The 15757-nt window shown below is 52.1% G+C and overlaps 1 protein-coding gene across 4 annotated transcripts in view; it reads left to right on the top strand.

Annotated features, from left to right (window-relative positions):
* Window positions 1-15757, top strand: part of DAB2IP (DAB2 interacting protein) — a 127959-nt gene that overhangs the window by 96891 nt on the left and 15311 nt on the right. For all 4 annotated transcript variants that reach the window (XM_077787923.1, XM_021543648.3, XM_021543654.3 and 1 more), the window contains 5 exons: window positions 294-848; window positions 8343-8487; window positions 10621-10765; window positions 13756-13992; window positions 15466-15667. In XM_077787923.1, coding sequence (XP_077644049.1) covers window positions 294-848; window positions 8343-8487; window positions 10621-10765; window positions 13756-13992; window positions 15466-15667 — 1284 coding nt within the window. The remainder of the gene's footprint in view (window positions 1-293; window positions 849-8342; window positions 8488-10620; window positions 10766-13755; window positions 13993-15465; window positions 15668-15757) is intronic.

The raw sequence follows: 15757 nt of genomic DNA on the forward strand, positions 1-15757 counted from the left end.
CTTGGCAGGGAATGGGAAATGGTACATTCATGATTTGGAGGGGTTTTATCTTCCTTGTTCCTTTTATTAATTGGCACCAACAGACATGGAGAGCACGATGATATTTTGGAAAATTAACATAAGTAGTGTTATTATGCAAATTCTTGAGAGCCAGTATTTCCTTAAAATAAAGTGTAATTAAGCCTCTGCTCATTTAGCACATCCGAAATAATTAATTCATATCTCCAGTTTTGTTGTGCTTGGCTTTGTGGGGTTTTTTATTGACCTTTTTTTCTTTGCTTCTTTTTTTTCAGGACAACAGCAGGAGGGTAGAGAATATGTTAAAGTTATGGATTATTGAAGCAAAGGACCTGCCAGCTAAGAAAAAGTATTTGTGTGAATTATGCCTGGATGACGTTCTTTATGCACGAACTACCTGTAAATTGAAAACTGATAATGTCTTCTGGGGGGAGCACTTTGAATTTAATAACCTCCCATCGCTCAAAAACATTACTGTGCACTTATACAAAGAGACTGACAAGAAGAAGAAGAAGGACAAGACCAACTTCATTGGGCAGGTGAACATCCCCGTGAGCTCGGTGACGGGCCGGCAGTTTGTGGAGAAATGGTACCCAGTGGTGAGCCCCAACCCCGGCAAGGGCAAGTCCCCGGGGCCCATGATCCGCATCAAGTCCCGCTACCAGAGCATGAGCATCCTTCCCATGGAGATGTACAAGGAGTTTGCTGAGTACATCACCAACAATTACATGGTGCTGTGCTCGGTGCTGGAGCCCTCGCTCAGCGTGAAGAACAAGGAGGAGATGGCGTCGGCGCTGGTGCACATCCTGCAGAGCACGGGCAAGGCCAAGGTAGGACCCTCTGCCATCTGTGGTGGCCCTCAGGCAGAGCAGACTGGGCTTGGGTTTCAGGCCATCGTTAACGTGCTCTGTTTTCCTTTTGATTGCAAACAAGCTGGTAGCACACACAGCACGAGTTACTTAATTAGCAGAGAGGTTGGTGGGACCACGAGACACCAGCTGAGCCACTTTCCTTCACTCTTCTCCTTCTGGAGGTTCAGGGGCCAGGCTCTTTCTGTATAAACAGGCACAGTTGTGAAAGTAAGCAAGAAGGCAGTTTTCCAGGATGGAATGTAAGCAGTGCTGGCCTGAGCTGTGCAGCCTGTGTGTGCTGGGTATTCCTGGGTTCCATGCTCTGCTCCCTCTGTGCTGAGCACCCTGCACAGTGAAGCTGAACAGGAGTGAGCAGCCTGTCCAGAACTCCAGACCAAGGTGCCTGCAGGCCTGCATGTCTCTGGATTAGCTCTGGGTCTTCAGTGTCTGTGCTACTGCCTTTGGAAAGGGGTCCAGGGGTGCTCCCATGGCCATGCTCATTGGAGGTTGATGCCACTGACTTGCAGGTGGTGGAAGTTCAGCCTTTGTGGACCACTTGGAGCCCCCTTCCTGGCTGGGGATGCCCTGCAGGTCTGGGGAAGAAGCAGGCCAGGAGGAGGCAGAGAGTGGGAGTTACTCTTGGTTGTGATCCGTGAAGGAGCAGGCAGGGTGGGCAGAGCTGGAATGCCCTTCCTTGCTGAGGTCCCCAGCACACAGGGCAGGGAGTGACTCCTGCTGCAGAGCATCCTCCATCCCTGGTGGCCTGGCACGACCACAGCGGGCAGTGCCCGTGTCAGGGCTGCAGGAGTTAAAGCATCGCTGTTTTTCTGTGACCATCTCCCTGCACTCTGCAGGGGAGAGCTGGGGAAGGGCAAGATGTCCAAAGCTTTTGCAGTGCTGAGGAGACGTGAGCTCCTCACCTGAGGGGCAGTCACAAGGCTCTGCTTCCTTGGCAGCTGCTGCTGCTGCCGGGGCCCGTGGCCGGGCTCGTGGATTAGGTTTAGTTACCATCTGTCAGACAGAGAAGTGGCTTGGCTGCCTGATCTAGTTCAAGGCAGGCAAAGCTCGCTGAGAGGATTGGGAGCCAGGGGCCTGCTGCTGCAGCAGTAGCAGAGAAAATAGCCTGTTAAAGCCTCCTGATCCCAGGAGGGCAGGGAAGGACCTGTAGGAGTAACACTGTGGCTCCACAAGAGCTGTGCTTGGTGTCTCTGCTCACTCCTTGTTCCAGGGCTGTCAGCCCGTGGTTCCTGGGCACAGCCCTGCTTTATGGTGGCACCAGGGGCTCTGCTGCTCCTCGCTGTGGCTCCTGCAGCTCTTATGCCATGGCTTTGTGGGAATAGCATTGCCATGGAAGACCCTGTCCATGGCTTACACAGTTCTGCTGCAAAAGGCTTCAAGTGTCATCCCAGTTTTAATCACCATGGATCATGTGTGGGCATGGCAGAGGGTGGTTGTCACTGCTCCAGCCTTTTTCCTCTCTGCCTTTCAGTACTGGAGAGGCTCCAGAGGGAGCAAGTGTGTTTCCAGACATGTGTCTGCATCAGTGCTTGAGATCCCAGAGGCTTTACACAGGGGACACAGCAAACAGTAAACAGACTTGATGACTTTTCCCCTAAAATGGAGCTTCTGCTTTCCCTGCCTGTCATCTGCCATCAGCATTAGCGCAGGGTTTTGGGAGCTGTCAGAGCAACAGGAGTTATTGGAGCATGGGAACCAGGTGCTGCATCCTGGGCTGGACAAGCAGGGAGAGGGAAAGGCAGCAGAAAGGTAGAAAAATAATGAACGAGAGAAGAAAGCACCCCCTCAGCCCTGCTTGGGGGATGTGGGTGCACCCCGGTACCCCTCAGGAGAGCTCCCCATGGCTGCCCCAGCACCCTGACCCCCGAGTGCTGGGCCAGCAGGGCAGGGACTCCCTTCTCCAGGCCTCTGTCACCTGGTGACTCTCGAAAGCTTGCCTGGGCTGGAGGTGGGTTCCTCGCCCTTGTGCATCACCAGGAGCCTTCCCAGTGAGCCCTTCAAAATCCCCCCCTGCCCTGTGGCTGATTGATTTCTGTGATAAAGGGGGTTTTGTGGCTCTTGGCTGCTGTAGCAGCAATTACGGACTGTGAAACAAGTGTCCAGTAGATTATCTTGGAAGACTCGTTAGCAGCTAATTGCCGTTGGGCTGTTTCGGGGTAATCCCTTAATGAGGCCGGGTCGGGCTGTGTGTGTGCCCAGAGCTCGGGGCAGGAGAGGTGCGATGGTGCCACGTGCCAGACACAGCCAGGTCCCAGCCACCAGTGTCCCTGGGGAGGCACCAGTCCCGAGGGAACCCTGCCAGCCCGGTGTGGTTACCTGGAGCTGCTGCAACCCAGAGTCCTCCTGCCACGGGGGCAGCACGCCTAGGGCTGCAGGTGGAAGGGGGACAAGGGCTGTAGCTGAATTTTTTCCCTAAATCTCTGTTTCTTCCTGGGCTGTAGCTGTATCACAATAGATTAAAAGGTGGAGCATGAAAGCAGAGCCCCTCTGGAGTCAAAGTCCATGCTTCCCTTGATCTCTGTGTGGGAAAGGAAGAACTTCATCCCTGCAGCGCTGGGCTGGTGTGCACAGGGCAGGCCTGGGAAGTTCTGAGCAGCTGCCAAGGCAGTGGGTGGAGGGGAGGGGAAGAGGGTTTTGATAAGGCTCTGAGTGCAGGGAGGGAGGGAGCTGCCCCAGCCCGCTGGAAAATCTGACGGACATCCATCAGCTGTTGGCACACACAGATGTCCCCTGTCTCTTACAGCAAGAAAGGCTGAGAGAGATATTTGGTGGTTGAAGCAGAGATGTGGCCTCTCAGCTCAGTCCTTCACTTGTTACCTGTTTTCACCTTCCTAGTGAGAGCACTGATGAAGTGTTTGTTCCCATTAAGGATATGGAGATGCCCGACGGTTTTCCCATGTTCTGCAACCCACAGGTGAAAGACACAAAGTTGTAAAGCTGTTCTCCTGCCAGGGTTGGAGTTACCAGGAGTGCTCAGTCTTGCCTTACAGGGCTTGGTGTGGCTCCTGTGATGTGGTTGTGGATAGGTGGCTGCATCCTTCCCAAAGGACTTCTGATGCTTCCAGAATATTTCCCATGCTTAGATTTGTTTTAGGGCTGTCTCAGAGCTCCCAGAGCTCAGTTCATGACCATAAATATACAAAAAACTTCTCTTGTCCAGGGCACTAGTAGATCAAACCCAGCATTAGACAAAGCTCTAACCAGCCAGCTGCTCACTGGAAATAAATATTTATGGTGTTGGGAATGGAGTGAGGGATAAACATCTGTCCCTGTTTGTTTGTGCTGAGAGGATGTGCCTCAGCTGAGCAGATGTAGCTGCTCCCCCCGTGTGGATCTGCTGGAACCCCCCGTTCCAGGGCTGGGTCAGGCCTCTGGGACCTGCAGACACCACACAGGGCTGAAAAGTGACTGCTGGGCTCAGGCAGGGACATGAGAGGTCACTCAGTGTGTTAGTGTTGTATCCCTCAGGTTTGCTTATTTCCCCCAGCAAGGTGATGGACACAGATTGCCGTGAGTTAACCTCACACTGCCATTCACCACCTTTTCCAGAGGAGAATTAGAAAAGACCAAAAGTGCCGTGGATGAGTTGCAGGGTTTGAAGGAGGGAAGATCACTGTTTCCTGGCAGAGAAATATCTGGAGCAGATCCTCAGAGGATCTGTGTGATGGAAGGGTTGAGAACTTGGGGCTGGGGTCCTTGGTTTCAGACCATCTGTACAGGACCCAGCTGCTGCCCCTCTCCTTTCCTCCTCCTCAGCCTCCTGTGCCAGAGTTCCCTCTCCCATGGGCGTCTCCCAGTGCTCCTGCACCTGAAACCTACAGCCCTACCGACCACTGGTGTTTTTCACCTTTGCATAAGGGCCCAGCTGGACTCTGAGCTAGTCTTTGAAATAAGCAATAATCTTATTACCTTTATCAATTCAATCCTCTTAAGGTTAAGTCAATCCTATTAATCAGGCTTGTGATTTGGAGAACCTTATTATTTCAAAGTCAATCTGCCCATCAGTCAGTTACGATGCCAGGAGTGCTCAGCTCCAGCCCAGGGGGTGTGTGACCACCATGGGCAGTGCAGGGCCGTGGGTCTCCTCAGCTCCCTGGCACCCCACGTGCTCCAGCTCTGGACACATCCCGGAGAGGAGGGGCTGGGAGGATCTTCCTGGGCTGGCAAAGTGCAGAATCCATTCTGGATTTAGACAGGACACGTCCTGCAAGACTTGTGTTGCTTGTCAGCTCCCTTGGAAGTGCTCCTGCTCCCACCACAGCCTGCCAGGCACCCTGTGGCTTCATCCTTCTGCCTCAGGGGCTCAGGAGTGGAGGGCCAGGCACTGCCAGTGCCACCCTGCAGGCACAGGGACCAGCCAGCACTGGGAACCCCTCGGGACTGGGGCTGCCAGCTCCTGCCTGCCTTGGGAGGAGCTGCATTGGAATAGCACAGGCTAGTTTATGTGCAGCCTTGTGCTGTCATGCTCTGAATTTATTTATTTATGAATTGCTCTCCTTTATCAGCATATGTGCAGCGACTGGGGTCACACAGGATCAGATCTGTCCAGTCTGAAGCAAAAAGCCTTAAAATAAACAAGGGAACAAGCCTGAAGAACACTGCCACAGCCCTTAATTTTGACTGTAGACCTCTTCCTTCCCCTCTCGACTCTGATGTAATGAAATAAAGCATCTTATTTTCTTCCATTGCCAGGGGCCCTAACTGAAAACAACCCCCTGCTGATCTCTGCTGCTCAGAAACAGGGAGTTTTATTGGCTTTAGTTATTGCATTTTATTCAGGACCTTGTATGTGGGTGAGTGAGGCCCCCGGAGGGATTCCAGAAGTATTTGCATTCCATTTGTGTCTTCCGAGTGCTGGCTGCTGGAGTAGTTAAGGCAGAGATAGCAGAAGCGTGATCCAGAGCCGATGTGGCTTTTCCATGGAGGGAAGGGAGGAGGTGAAGGTCTGGCCGATGGCAGGATGTCGTGGGAAGTGACCCGCGGCCGAGGAGCCTTTCCCGGGCTGGCCGAGCTGCCCAGAGCAGCCCCTGCAGAGGAACCCGCCCAAGGACATCCCAGGGCCCGGCCCTGCAGCCCCGACCTGCGGGGACAGGGAGGAGCCTGACCCGTGCCATGCTCTGGCTGTCCTGGCTCCCACCTCCTTCCCTGCTCAGCTGCAAGGCCGGATTCTGCAGTGTTACTCCTCAGCCTTGGGTTCTGTGCCATAATGGAATTCTCTGGGACTTTAGCAGCTTTCCTTTCCGCTTCAGAGACGAGGGGTCCTTTTCCCAACTGCTGAGCTGCAGGTGTTCCATAGGGAATAGTAACAGCAGCAGAGATTTCCAGGGGATCTGTTCTGGCTTTGTGTTGAGTCCTGCCAGGGAATCTTACCTTGTTTTAAATTCTGGTGGATTCTGTACATTAGCCCAAGTCACCCAAATTCACATTGACTCTGGCTCCCACTTGGCCCTGGGTTTCCAGGGCTCAGCTGACAAGAGGGGAGAAGCAAACACTTGGCTAAGAGACGCTGTAAAACTCAGTGTTCCTGAGATAATTAGTATGTTGGGAAAGTGACAAGAAAGAGAATCAAGCAAAGCCAAGGTCAGCGGCTGCTAATTAAGAATCAGCACCTTGTGTCAGCCTGAGCGGTGGCTTGGAATTGAAACGTACCCTGGGAGAGCCCCGGGAAGATAAAGGTGATAGAGTTACCCAGATAGCAGCTAACGGGATTTGAGCAGGGTTTAAAGTTTCATTCCAGCTTGGCTGATAAAAAGGGCAAAATGAGAGAAAATAGCAGAGGGAGGCACGTGCTTTGCTTCCAGGAGGGATTTTTGCCTCTGCAGCTGCCAGAGCGTTGCAGACGTAGCAGGATTTGAGGAAGGGCATCTTCTGGCTAAAGAAATAATGGAAGTGACATTTTTTTTTTTTTCTTTTTAGCCCAAAGCCCCTCCTCTAGCTTTTTTGGAGGGTCTTGGGGGAAAGTCAAGGCAGTGTGCTGGTCCCAGTCAGTGTTGTGGGAAGGTGGGAGCCGTGGTGGTTGGTACTGCAGGGATGTCACCTCCCCTCCTCCTGTGCTCTTACACAGGGATGTAGCTGCCTGCCCCAGGGTTTGCCTTTGCCTGGGACAGGAGCACAGTGGTGGAGGGTCTGTGGATTAAATTATTTGGGTCTTCTGGGTTCAGGGAAACCTGTTTGTTGGGACCTTGATTACACTTTTAATTCAGAGATACCCATGTGAAAAATGAAACAGAGCAAGTTGCATCTGGTGCAAAGCTTCCATCCAGCCACTGGCAGGGAGTAGGACCTGATGTCCCCACTCCCCAGTGTGGGTTGGAACAGGCTGGACCATGGCAGCTCTGCTGTGCTTGGGGACATCAGGGACAGGACCTGGGGTGCTCCTGCTGCCCCTGCCAGGAACAGGCTGTAACTGTCAGGGGAAATGAAGAATTTCCTAGTGGAAGGTTATTACTAAGCAGATGCTGTTGTTTTAATGGAAGGAGTTTTAAGAAGGTGCCCTTGGCTGTGGAGCTGAATGGATGTGTGTGTGTGTCATCATTTCCCTGTCTCCTACATGGGAGGCAGTCAGAGGGTTAATGTGGGTGATTTACACGGTGCCAGTGGCCTCTCTCTATTGTCACTCAGGTGAGTGGTGACACCTCAGCACCTGGTGCAGCGAGGAGGAGGAGCCAGGCAGAGCTGCTCTGTCCATTAGCAGTGCAGAGAACACAGAGCACATGTATCAGCATTAGCAGGTGCCTGGCATTCCTCCTGGATCAGGCCTAGCTGCAGCACACTCAGATCAGCAGCATGCCCAGGAGCTCCTGACCCCCTGCTCAGTGGCTGGAGCAGACCCAGAGCTCACTAAAATGTTGTTTTTCCTCTAGAATTTGCAGTTGAGGCTAGACCGATGCAGGGGCAGCTGTCAGGGGCTGCTCCTGCTCACCCCTTCCCTTGCTGGGGCTTATCAGATCCCATGGCTTGGTCGTGTGCAAATCAGGCCAAGAATGTGCCCAAAACAGGCACTGTCAATGCTGTTTATCTCCATGAATAGGGAGGAAATGGGAAATGTGAGTATCTCAGTGCATATCTAAGGCTTGTGTCTCAGCCATTAACTGGGCACAACTCATGACATTGGAGCATGGCTCTGGTTTGCAGCCAGTGCAGTTGGACACCAAACACAGCCATGTTTAACAGGGGAGAAAAGGTTTTTCCCACAGAATGTGAAGCTGACACGAGAGCAGCACTGATGGAGAGGCAGATCTGGGATGGGATGGGTCATGTTGGGCTGCAAGAGCTGAGGCCCTCAGGGGTTTATTTCTCCTCGTCTGAGGAAGCTGGGGCAGGTGGCGAGGCAGGACTGCAGCACCTGCAGTCCCTTGGGTGCCTCACGAAGGTGGCACCTCTCGGGCTGGGGAGCTGCAGCTCTGTGGAACCAGTGTCAGTGCGTGGTCACCCACCATGGGCTTTGCTTTCCAGGATTTCTTGACTGACCTGATGATGTCTGAAGTTGATCGCTGTGGTGAGAATGAGCATCTCATTTTCAGGGAGAACACACTGGCCACCAAAGCAATCGAAGAATACCTGAAGCTGGTGGGGCAGAAATACTTACAAGATGCCTTAGGTACGTACAGAGCGTTGGCAGGTGTTGTCCAGAGTTCTCCAGGCTGCATGGTGGGGACATCTCCTGAGCCCTGATGGCCATCAGAGCCATCAGCATTTTCCTGCTGGAGGGTTTCCCTGGCAGGCTGGCCACGGCTGTGGCAGCGGTGGGCAGCTCCCTGCTGCCAGGTGAAGGTGACTGCAGGGCTGGGACCTTCATCTGCTTTCAGAGGAGATAACCAGTGGATGTTTGAAGGCATTCTGCTGCCTGCCAGGGCTCCTGTCTCAGCACTGGCTGTCACGGGCTGATTGAATCTCCCCCCTTGCAGCCCCACCAGAGATGCTGCCCAGCTCCTGCAGCGCTCCCGAGTCAGATGAGATCTCCCAAGTCGCAGTGATGCACTGCCTCCCGGAGCATCCCGCACTGGGAACCCTCCTGGTGGCTTTTTATTTCATGCGCTGGCTCTGTTTGTGGCTCCAAAAATACTTCTCTTGATGCAAATTAAAATAATCAGAAGTTTCTGCTTCTGGGCAGGTCAGGAAGGAATTGCTGCATGCAGGGAACACAGCACGAGGATGGGGAGAGGCTGCCTTGGAACCTCTATGAGCTTCCACTGGATCCACATTCCAGGGCAGGATGAGCAGAGTTTCTATTGAGGTGTTAATTTTTCAGTATGTTGGGTTCCTGATAGTGGATTTGTATAATTTTAGCAAGGAGCAAAGAAGCATAAATACTTTATTAAGAGAATAATAATAATAATAATAATAATAATAATAATAATAATGAAAACCTTGAAGAAAGGGAAATAATTGAGCAAATTCAGTCAGAGAGCCCACAAGAATAACAAAAGGAATATTACTTATTTCTGCATTGTAATGCTTTCTGGTTGAAGGCAAATCTGTAAGTAGATTACTCATAAAAATTCTCAAAAGCCAGGAGATTAATGATATCAGAGAATTTTGAAATATTCCCTGTTGGGGACTCAATGCTGCCAGGCCAGTTCCATCTCGTGCAGGAGGAGCCTGGGGTTCCTGCTCACAGGGGGGTGCTGGTTCTGAGTGACCTTTTCCCAGGGAGATGAATCACCTGTGTGTCACAAGATGCCCCAGGGCAGCATGGCACTGTCCTTGGAACCATGGAGCAGGTGATGGGGCCAAGAAAGAACAGCAGGCATCACCTGCAGGAGAGCAGAGCAGCTCCAGAGCTCCCTGGCAGAGCTGAAAATACACTGGAGAGGCTCTCCAGTATGTAATTAAAATTTGTTTTGGCAATAGGGAAGGAATGCAGATTGGAGTGGGGAAAAAACAGGATGGGAAAATCCAAGACAGTCGGAAATTAGGAGCAAACCATCTGGAATTAGAAGAAAACCAAAGCAAACCTTTCTCCCAGAATGCTGCCCAAGCTAAACGCTGCCTCCTCATCCACGTTACCCTGTCCCAGTCTCCCCAGTCACTGCTGGGATGTAGGACTGACCCCCAACCCTGAGTGCAGGGGCTGTACCCAGATACCCTGCAGTGAAAGGTGGCACAAGAGCAGAAGCTGGTGGAGCAGCTCAGTGTGAGCCTCTGCAAGGGTGAGGAGGAACAGCCAGGCAGCAAAGAGGAGCACAGGAAGACTCAAGGAAATATTGTCATTTCATTTTATGTGATGTTCAGCTCAAAATAAACCAAGTAAATTGTTTCTTTCCTTTAATTACCTATTTCTTCTGTGAATCACAGTGGTTTGTCAGCACCAGGGCACAGGCTGCAGTAGCAGGCCATGCTACCAATAATTACAGAGCCTGCCAGCATCCTTCCTCCTGGATTAGCCCGAGGAAGTGTTTCTGGAGCTGGTGCAGGGGGGTTAGGTGGGTGCTGGGCAGCGCTGCCCTGATGCAATATCCCAGAGCTACAGGGACAGTGCTGCCAGCTGGGAACAGGGGTGGAATGTGCAGGGTGCTGGGTGTGCTCCCAAGGAACCATCAGGAACTCTCCTGGGTCCTCTTGGAGACATGGAGAGTGGCCCCAGGGGCCACCACGTGCTCCTGTATCCCTCTTGTCTTCCCGCAGTGTGATGGGGTGCCAGGGAGCTGCTTGGCACTGGGGCTTAGGAATAGAGCTGCTTGAAGGCTGCACTTCTCAAGTCTCCAAACCCATCAGCAACTCTGTTTTACAGGGGAGTTCATCAAGGCACTGTATGAATCAGATGAAAATTGTGAGGTGGATCCCAGCAAATGTTCGTCTTCAGACCTCCCCGAACATCAGGGCAACCTGAAGATGTGCTGCGAGCTGGCCTTCTGCAAGATCATCAACTCCTACTGGTGGGTACCCCGGCAGTGGCGCTGCCTCCTCCTGCAGTGCCGTGGCTGCAGGAGCTGGGACCTGTCCATGGCTCTGGCAGAGCTGTGCAGGGGGAGCTGCCAGTTTGGAGTGTGTGCTCTAGGGATGGGGCACCCTCCCGCATTCTCTGGCACCCTTGTTTACAGTGGTGCTGAAGGGTCGCTGGGGCACAGGGACGGGGCAGTGGAGGCAAGGAAAGCCAGGTGTGATTGATTCAGAGAGGTGCTTGATGCCAAATGCATATGAAATTCTGGAATAAAGGGCAGAGATGCATGTCCTGGATCTTCCACCCACAGAACAAGTCAGTCTGTATGGGACTGACAGATCTACACCTCCAGGAGCATCCGACGAAGCTCGGAAATCCTGCAGCAGGCACGGGCTGTGGCACCTGTGAGGAGCTGCCCCAGCACAGGCAGCTTTTGTTTGGGCAGATGTTCTGTGGTTGCAGAGTGCTGGAGCTGGGAGGAGGATGCTGTTCTCCCAGCTTGGCTCAGCATCCCACATTCCTCTGGATTAACCCCTCTCTCTCCTAGCCCTGGGCGGTTGCTGGCTGATGGGAGCCCTTTGCCTCCTTGGCCCAAGGCCTGGTATGCAGCTGGAGGCATTTCCGAGTTGTTTGTTCTCAGGGTAAAGGTTCTTGCAACTGGTTGGGACAGGCCTGAATATCCCAAATGGGCTGGTGCGAGGCACTAAATCCTGCTAGGAGGTGGTTTGTTGGGCACAGCAGTGCTGGGAGCCAGCAGTCCCTGGGTCTGTGACAGCTACTGCTGGCAGAGGTGACCTCAAAGGGGAAAAAGATGGACTTGGGACTCTCTTTACTTGCAGAACTAAAAATATTTTCTTTCTGCTTTTTGCTAGCATACCCAGAGTCTTTGGTCCTGATCATGAGAGAAGGAGCATTTTTGTCTCACTGCTGGATTTCCAGCCTTTCTGCTTAAAATCTGGGCATAGTTTTTATTAATGTATTTTGTAACAACACTCTTGTTGCAGAGCATCAACAAGGGATAATATTGGTGTAAGGAGGTCTTTGATAACAAGGATTTCTCATTTTCTTTCCTCTCCTAGCTGTTCTGCTGAGGTCAGAAAACTTATTATAAATAATCTCCCAAGATATTGAGTGTGCCCTCCTGGAAGCCAGGAAGAGAACAGACCCTGCTCAGGGGGAGAGCAGGGAGCTCTTAAGAGGCTTGCTCAGGCTGCCATTATTTACCACAGGTACACAAAGGGCAGGTGCTTTACAGGTATCCTGTTCCCTATCCTTGGCCAATTAATAACTGACTCAGGAATGGCGTTTGCCTGCTTTCCCAGGAGGGATTCACCACTTCTAGTCAGCAGTGGATCATAATGGTTTGAATTAATGTCTTCCTAAAAATACTCAAAGCAGCACTCAAAGGTCAGTCTAAAAATAGGCTTGAAAAGTGACCCAGGGAAAGTCAGGAATGCACAGGAAGTTTGTTCCTCTCATCCTGCCTTTCCAAGGAAGGCTGGAGCAGCTGAGCTGCTGCTCTGAGTGGTTCCCCCTGAGTCCTTTGAGCTCAGTGGTTCTTGGGTATTAATTGGACTGATGAGTGTTGGGATTGGCCAAGGTATCCCAACAGCCAATGATCCTGCTTTAAATAGAGCACTGGAGTGTGTGTGCTCATCTGTGCAGAGAGTCAGGGAGAGGAAAGAGGTTCACAATAACCGAAAATTGTTATAATTATGACATAATTTGGACATCTGGAAAGTTTCAGTGTAAGCAGAATTTCAGCATGTGGAAGCTCGTTACTGGGAAGTTGGGTAATGAATTACGGGCCCGTTTGTCACATAAAGCCAACGATCCGAATTCCATCCGCTGTGACACAATTAAACTTCCACGGGCTCCAGCCTGTGACGGGAACGTGCGGCTGCTGCATTTCAGGGCTTTGCTCTCCAGTCACTGCACAACCTGTCCTGATCATTCAAGCCTCAAATTGCTTAAAGGATTCTCCTGTTTCTGGGCAAATACCATGAAGTAAAAGGGTTTTGTCCAATTGTGTGGATCAAGCCAAAGACAGAGGAGAATTTATCCAGCCAAAGACGTTGGCTAATGTTATTTGTAGAGCTCGGGGTAAAAAAGCTCATGGAGGTCAAAGCATGAAGGCAGCGCAGAGCAGAAGCTGAACAGGATGGCAGCATTTTCCAGGCACTTCCATGGAGTGTCACTGCTGTGTCAGAAGGTCAGATGGCCTGAAATGGAGCCTGACCCCCCTCAGTTGCTGTGGTACCCCTGCTGTCGTGGAACAGCTCTGGGTGTGACACAAGGACGGTGGTTCCTGGCCAGGGCAATGGGATCTGTGTGCCAGGGACACCGGGACCAGTGGCCAGCCCAGTGCCAGCCTGCTTCTGAGTGGGAGTCTCCAGCTGAATAAATAATACATGCTGGGAACAGGATAAAGTGGGAGCAGGGAGCTGGGGAGGGCTGAGCAGGAACAGGCAGCAGTTCTCCAGCGATAAGGGCTGTTGCAGTGAGCGTCCGCTGGCCCCCAGGGAATTCTGGCATCCGGGAAAGGCAGGCTGAGGTCTGTGCAGCTACAAGGCTGGAGTAACTCCGGTGGGGCTCTGTGTTTGTACTAGGCACAGTGGGATTTGATCCAGGTGCTTGAACAGGAGTGTTACAGTTTGCAGAGCCCCCCTGCAAGCTCCAGCTGTGCCAGAGATTCCAGTGATGCTGGTGATTCTTCAGGAGATGCTCTCCTTGCTGGCTAAGCTCCCAGCTCCGTCCAGCTCAGAGCACCCCATGGTACCACCACTGAGTCCTGAAGAGCTTCTGTACAGTTTGTTTCGTATCCCAGTCTTCCCAGTTTTCTGGGGTCTTGGCATCCAGCATAAGGTCCAATAAAAGCTGCTTCTCTCATAACTTTACAGAGCAGCTTTGCTTTTTCCCCTACATGGTGTGAGACTCCTGACACTCCAACCCTGACAGACACTACCTGTCCTTGTATCATTTCAGTGTCTTCCCAAGAGAGCTCAAAGAGGTTTTTGCCTCGTGGAGACAGGAGTGCAGCAACCGAGGCCGCCCCGACATCAGCGAGCGCCTGATCAGTGCCTCCCTGTTCCTGCGGTTCCTGTGCCCGGCCATCATGTCCCCGTCCCTGTTCAGCCTGCTCCAGGAGTACCCCGATGACCGCACCGCACGCACTTTGACCCTCATCGCCAAGGTCACCCAGAACCTTGCCAACTTTGCCAAGTAAGCCAGGCTGTGGGCAGGGCTGGGGAGGGGACAGAACCTCCGGGTTCAGAGCCGCGTGGTTCAGAGCCACGGCGCCAGCACAGAGTCCCACACTTGGCCACTCCTTTCCTCGCTGGGAAGGGCCTGTTTTCTTCCTGTTGGCTTTTTCCCCACATCTTTCTGGGACTCGTTCCCTTGCTGTTGGGTCAGGGAGATCATTCAAGTTTCCAAAACAGGACATGTTTTATGAGCAGGAAAACAGGCTGTTTTGACCACATGGATGAGCAGTGGGGTGGCAGCGGGGACTTTCTCCTGTGATGTCCTGTGGGTGTAGGACCACAACCCAATCAGTAGCAGGGATGTGCTTGGCTCAGGAACTGTTCCATCCCTCCTTTGAGCTCTGGGACCTTCCCTGATATTAAAATGCAGCTGACTGAAATGGGAAGGCCTGAGAACAGAGACACCATCAATTTCTAACTAAGCCCATTGGTTTGATGGAAACAAAGCGAGAGATTTCTGAAAATCTTTCCACTGGCTGTAGCTCTGAGCTACTTATCCTGAGCTCTGATAACAAAATGATGAGCTTTCTGAAACATGAATGGACACTTTCTGTCTAAAGCTCCTTAGATCTGGAAACTGGCTTAGCACTCACACTCACAGTCAGCCACGCACAGACGCGCCTGCGGACACCGGCAGGAGATGTACAAGTGTGTTACACTAGATGACAGAAATTCTCTGTATTCCTGACCAATCCCTAACTAAAGGGTTTTCAGCATATTTCTAGCACTTTGCAGGAAAGGCTCTTTAACTAAGCTGACATTAGTCAAGCTGAAGTGATCAAGCTAAGCTGTCCTGTGCATGCCACTGGGCTGAGCCTGGCCCATGGAACCCCTGGCAGAACACCAGCTACTGCCAGGACAGTCCAACCATGAGGCCTGCTGTGCTCTAGATGAGACAAAATACTGAGGGTGAAGAGCTTGGCAGGCAGAAGGAGGTGGCAGGAAGCGTGAGGGGACGATGGGGCTAGCCCAGCTGCAGGGGTGGCTCTCCAAGGTGATTCCAGAGCAGTTGTGCTGGCTTTGCTGGAGAGCATAGGATTCCTGCCCCCATCCATCACTGGGCTCCAGTCAGCTGAGGGGGATTGCTGTGACAGCATCTTGATTTCCTGTGACAGGTCCTGTTTCTGGAGGCTGTGCCCTGACCCAGCAGTGAGACACTGGGTTACCAAGAACTCCTTTGTTTCTGCTTTCACCTTTGTTCCTGTTGTGCAGATCCCACACTGATGAGGGCTTAGCTGGATCAGGCTGGGGTTAATTTTGGTTCCACAGTCAGTGAGGTGTCCCAGGTGCCTGCTCACAGCCCAGGGATCCCAAAGGTTTGGAAGGGTTGAGATGCCAGAGGAAGGGTTTTAGCTGTGTTGTACCTGCCCTTTCCATGGATTGCAGTTTTTTCCCCTGGATTTAGCTGAAATCCATGTTGCTCTCTCAATAGGTTTGGCAGCAAAGAGGAGTACATGTCCTTTATGAATCAGTTCCTGGAACATGAATGGACTAATATGCAGAGATTTCTCCTGGAGATTTCCAATCCCGAAACCATCTCAAACACAGCTGGCTTTGAGGGCTACATTGACCTGGGCCGGGAACTGTCCACATTGCACTCACTACTCTGGGAAGTCATTTCCCAACTGGAGCAGGTATCCAGGGGATGACAGGGACAGCCTTGGGGGCGGGAAATGATGGAGAAAATGTTGTTTGTGTGATTCTCTGAAGAGACTGTCCAACAA

This window comes from Lonchura striata, chromosome 22 (assembly GCF_046129695.1).
Source record: "Lonchura striata isolate bLonStr1 chromosome 22, bLonStr1.mat, whole genome shotgun sequence".
NCBI classification, from domain to species: Eukaryota; Metazoa; Chordata; class Aves; order Passeriformes; family Estrildidae; genus Lonchura; species Lonchura striata.